Source organism: Glycine max, chromosome 15 (genome assembly GCF_000004515.6).
Source record: "Glycine max cultivar Williams 82 chromosome 15, Glycine_max_v4.0, whole genome shotgun sequence".
In the NCBI taxonomy this organism is placed as follows: Eukaryota; Viridiplantae; Streptophyta; class Magnoliopsida; order Fabales; family Fabaceae; genus Glycine; species Glycine max.
In genome coordinates this window covers 13,246,958-13,252,777 of record NC_038251.2, presented here as the reverse complement: position 1 = coordinate 13,252,777, position 5,820 = coordinate 13,246,958, and the positions used below count along the sequence as shown (strand labels likewise).

Below are 5,820 nucleotides of genomic sequence, written 5' to 3'. Positions count from 1 at the left end.
TTAAATTTCTTTGAAAAGCTTGGCTTACCTTCAACATTAATAGATAACATGAATATTATATATTAAAGATAATTTTAGAGAAAATTTTTATTTCAGTTTATTGTCATTATAATTCATTTTTTCAAATTATCTATTCGTTTCTATAACTTGAATTGTGTATTCTTTTATAATATTATTTGTGTACGTGATTAGAATTTTTTTTCTTATAATAAAATACATATTACTAATATATTTTATAAAATATTTTTGGCATATTTTTTATTGGCAAAATTTTATTATAAAGAACAAAATTTTGTAGGTTTTATTTTTTTATTTAAGAAGTTTCACTCATAATCTGTATCTTTGATTTGACAAAAAACTAGGGAAAAAAAACTGAAACAATATCAAATTTATTTTTACTTGAGATTCTCATCATTTTATTAGTTGTAAAATTATTATTAGTTGTATATGATATGTTAAGTTTGCTGCGACGAATTGCGCAGACTTTTGTAGTACGGTTTCACTTTTATACTTTCAAACAAGGAGTATGATACTATAGTTTTTAGAGATACAAAGAAGTATTGATATTATTGGTTGAAAAATTTAATGTTTAATTACACTTTTTAGCATTTATATCGGGGGGAACTACTACCAATTTTTAATTTTGGAAATTGTAAGAGTCTACAAGGTTTTTGGGAAAGTGTAGAAGGATTCTACAAGGTTTCTTTTAATTAACTGATACTCATCTACAATAAGGTGATATTTTTTAGTGTTTTATACCTTTGTGCTGCCTGTGAAAGGAATCAACAAATAGAAATTAACACTAGGTAAAAGTCATCAACTGTATAATTTTTTTTATTATGAGCCTGTCGTTAGATGACTACCTCATTGGCCTAAGGTTCTACCGGGTGTAATCTAGGAGGAATATTATATATGAGAGAAAATAAGACTATTGCTTGAGAAGATAAAAAATATAATAAATAATTTTTTATCTATAAATATTAATTTATTAATTTTATTTTAAATGTCTATTGAGACGGTTTGAATTTGTAATCTCTTTTTCATTCTTTTTCCCTTTATGTTTTTTTAATCATTGAATGAATCTTATATTTTTATATAATAATTACAGTTGAATTTTGAATGTTGTCATACTTTAAATACAAAATTGTCCTCAAATTTATTGGCAAACAAAATTAAAACTTTTGCCTTATATTTCATTCTATTTCGTGTCCATTTTAAACATGTCAAACATGTTTTCACCTATGTTGTTTAATTAGTCTTTTATTTTTTCAAATAAAATTAACCAATTTAAAAATCAAAAGTATTTGACTTTTAACATCCCTCGATACAACATCAATTCAAAATCAATGTTAAATAATTTTAACAAATGTGTTTTTTTAACAGTGATCCTATTTAATTAGCCTTTCATTTTCTCTTTAAAAAAATTAGCCTTTCATTTTAGTAAAAAAATCAAAGGACACCCACTAAATTATAAAAAAAAAAGTTAAAATAAATAATTAAATTATAAATTCTCTAAAACTATAAATTGCTATAAAAGGTTCCATCTTTTAGAGCACTATATACATCAAAGTGAACGTCTTTGTGGTGTTGGCACCATATGTTTAGATGTATAAATTCCCAGTGTTTGTTTGTGGCTTCAATTCACTTAATAACTATGGTCAAAAAGAGAGACCTGGTTTGCTATATTATTGTCGGTATTCCATATTAATTTCTCTCCTTCCTTGTACATCAGTTTGACAAAGACTTTATTTAATTTGCTTCTAGTAAAAACACGTGGGCTCTTAAGTTGAATTGCTAGCTAGCTACTATAACATGAAGTATCTCATACGATCATCTATAGTATAAAAACAAGAAACTTAGATCAACAAAGGTATGGTGGGTGGGTGGGTGGGTGGCTTAGAGCACCTAGATCTTATCATTTTCAACTTTACAGTACACATTTTTCTGACCAATATCACTTAGACCCCCTCAAAATTAAGCTCCAACATAACAAACAACGAGTCCAAAAGTGATGCTAATCCCCATTTTCATGTCGTCACTAGTATGAACATGCCCTTATATGTATCCCTGTGTTTAGATCAACTGCCAACTTAAATATTAAGTTTAAGATATATAATTGTGTATTGTGTTAAATATTAGAGTTTTGGTTATACAAAATTTTCTTGTCACAATAATTTATATAAATATTTATTGATTTTATTAATGATTATTTTTTATTAAAAAAATTGTTTAATATTTTAAGTAAAATTTTTTGTTGTAATTATATATTTTTTTATTTACAAAACTTAAATTTAAAATCTTAGGAGAAAGAACCAAATCGAATTCCAATACAATCTACATGTAGCCTTTGAAAATAATAATAATATGAGCACGCTATTTCCTGGAAGCACACTATTATCTGGTTTCTCCTCAGTCCCTATCAAAGAATAGTCAAAACTTGGACATTTTTAGTTTGACCATTACAAGGCACATGTCATAATAAAACCAACTTTCGTTCTTTCATTTAAAAAAATTAAGGAAGATGTCATAGAGTTAGGGAGTGATCACTGATCCTCACCTTTTACCACACCTACTTCCAAACCCACATGAGGGATATGACCATGGCTGCCATTACTGATCAATGGATGCAGTTCTATCAACAACCTCTAATGGATAGCCATGGCCATGATCATCATGCTTTGGCACCAATTTCCACAGAATTAGGCTTCTCTGATGCAACCGTGACTACGACAACTAGTTCTCCCACCCCCACCATGCCATCATCAGAGAGCAATAGCATCTTGAGCCAATTGAGTCCAAAGGGTAATGTGTCCAAACCAATAAGAAGAAGGTCTAGAGCCTCTAAGAAAACCCCAACCACACTCCTCAATGCCAACACCACCAATTTTAGAGCATTAGTACAACAATTCACAGGGTGTCATAGCACAACCATGCCAACACTAGGGGTCCAAAAGGGCCCTATTACCTTGAATTTCCAACAAGGAAATAGTAGTGGACAAAAGGTTCACCACAACACAAGTAGTAGGGTAGTGCTACCATTTAGTGGCAGAAGCCACAACAACAGCAACAGCAACAACAACCAGGTTCATCAAGTGCCTTCACCGTTTCCAAATGGGCAGAAGCAAGAAGATGAAGAACAACGACAACTGCCTCAGCAGAGTGGTTACTCTTTTGATTATGTGAAGAACAGTGGTTTTCTTCCAAGTTCGGGTAACTCAATAAGGCCTACCACTACTAGCATGGATCATGTCTCTGATGGTTTGCTCTTGGATAATGATTTTAACTTGGCTGATCTAACTGTTAATTGCTTCCCCAATGATACCTTTTATAAGAGTGAATTATAGGTATATTTTTATGTGATGAAAATATTTAGTTATAAAAGGGTTCAATTATATTGAATCCTGTTCATATCAGAAAACAGTTAAAGTGAACTTTTGTTATATATTCAGTTCATATGTATGCATGCTTTTATAAAAACAATAATTCATATATAAAGCCTTTATGCATTAGTTTCCAAATAGTCCTAGTTCAGTTTAGTTTATTCTCTCTCTCTCTCTCTCTATTCTTTTTTAAAGGAGAGTTCCCTTGATTAAACTATTGTCTTGTAGAAAAACCTCTTGGTTGTTGTTCTTGTTTATATATTCTTTTTTGTTTTAATGTGTGCAGGTTGTATTTTCCTCGTTATGATCACAAAGCTTCTATATATTCCTGCCACCATTTTTATATTATCTGTTTTTAACTAGTTTATGATCACGCCATGATCAAAATTCTCATCCGAATTAAGTCTGATGTTCGAAACCTAAATAATTAAGTTTTTTGTTTGTACGCGATAATCAAGCTTTCAAAATTGAAATTCATGAGCAATGAAATGCCATCGATCCTAATTTTTCATCGATTTTGTGGAATTGAATCAAGATTCTTCATTTATTAATTATTTAAATCAAGTGACACATATAGTTGTTTTAGTCACTAATTTTAAGACTTGAGTTATGAATATGTAGATATATTAAACATTTAAAACTTCTTATAGAGAATTTATTCGTGCATAATATTTTTATTCAACTCAATCAACAAAAACCTATTTTCTGTGAAGATATATGTCATATCTATGATAAAATAAAGACTCTTCACACTCTTTTATTAGTTTTACATTATCAAGTTCAAATTAATTAATAAAAATATGAATTAGTATCAATTTTGCATTATTATTATAGCATATTTAGTGTTAGATCTTGAATAAGGATTTTGAGCTCAAAATCTTATCTTATGTAGATCTTACAATAAAGGTATTGTAAAAATCTTTAGGGTGGAGAATGAGTTCTTGTAGAAGAACTTTGAAGATTTCTGCATAAGCTTAAAAAAATAAAAAATTACTTAAAAATAAACCATTAGACTAACTCGCGGGAAGAAGAAAAAAAATGAAAGAAAGAAAAAAATGCAAGAACGAAAAACATGCCAGCAAAAGAGGAAGAACAAAAAAAAACAACAACATACCTGGAGGCTATGGAGGGGGAGGGAGGCCGAGGAGGGGAGAAAGGGAGAAGGGGGAGGGGCAGAAGGAAGAAGAAAGGGGGGGGGGAGAAGAAGAAGATCGCATGAGGGGAAGGAGAAGGGGCTAAAGGAGAAGGAAGAAGGGGGAGGGAGAGGGGTGGAAGAAAGAAGAAGAAGAGGCACAAGATAGGAAGGAGGAGAAAAAAAAATTGAAAGTGGACTTTGGGAAGTGAAGAAAGTTGACATTGGAAATGAAAAAAATAATTAAAATTAATTATATTTATAAAAAAATTCTTTAATGTTTCATTAAAATTAATTACTTAATTAATTATATTTAATTTAATAAATAATTAAATAAAATATTTAAAAGTGATGTCTCTGTGTAGCCTATAAAAAATTGTCTAACATTTCAAAATGAAATCTGTCACAAAAGAAAAAAATGAAACAGATATTAAAAGATCTTCAATTCTAAGTGACATTGTGGGGTCCACCAAAAGTGATCTTAATTTGAAATCTACCACTAAAGTTGCTCTTAACTTTCTTATCCTTGAAATCTTAACTTGATCACAATAGCCACCAACCAGTACGTGAAGGAGCATGTAAGGTAGGTGTCAAAATATATATCCATCATACTAAACAAGAAAAGGTAAGAGCTTGAAATTGATTACCTAAGTATACTTCACACCATAGTCTAGGTTGCAAAAGGGTTCAATTATTCATCATGTTGATATATGACAGTCCAAAGAAGTGATGGATTGGAGTCTTGGTCACCTCATAGGGACCAACTTCAGTAGGATCAGGCTAAAACGGTGGGCTCATTTTGGTTACTTCACTCACGTTAAGAACACTAGGCATTATGTTATAAACATTAGGATTTTTTATCTGTTTGTCGTGAATACAAACATTTTCTATATATATGTGTGTGTATGTGTGTGTGTGTGTGTGTGTGTGTGTGTTGTAAGCTTACCTATAATGGTTCAATTCTACGTGAGGCAATATCATTGGACAAGGTCTTCGTGTTGCAAATTGAAACATTAGAGTTGTTTGGCACAACTGACTCTTCTTAGTACAACAATTCCACTTGCATTGTGTGCATATGGTTTAGAAATAGTTTAAAATTGGTTTGACTGTTATTTATGCACACTAACTATAATATTATCCTCGTTTAGAAATGTTTTATTGGATTGTGAAATTGTGATGGAAAAAACAAAAAAGCAAGTCATTCATATCGTTGAGTTGAGAGTAAATGATGTTTCAAACACATGATAAATCTAGGGTTGGCGATAAGAATCAAATTGAATTAACCAATGACATATTAAAAGGTGAATA

General features: G+C 30.4%; 1 protein-coding gene across 1 annotated transcript; it reads left to right on the top strand.

Annotated features, from left to right (window-relative positions):
• The first annotated feature begins 2,515 nt into the window (after nucleotides 1-2,515).
• On the top strand, nucleotides 2,516-3,503 carry LOC102660944 (uncharacterized). The gene has a single exon (XM_006597698.4). It carries the CDS (start codon nucleotides 2,586-2,588, stop codon nucleotides 3,342-3,344), a length of 759 nt encoding a protein of 252 aa, XP_006597761.1. The 5' UTR covers nucleotides 2,516-2,585; the 3' UTR covers nucleotides 3,345-3,503.
• Nucleotides 3,504-5,820: the final 2,317 nt, after the last annotated feature.

Excerpts from the sequence above, each read along its gene's own strand:
- LOC102660944 (XM_006597698.4), top strand. The coding sequence starts at position 2,586 with ATGAGGGATATGACCATGGCTGCCATTACTGATCAATGGATGCAGTTC.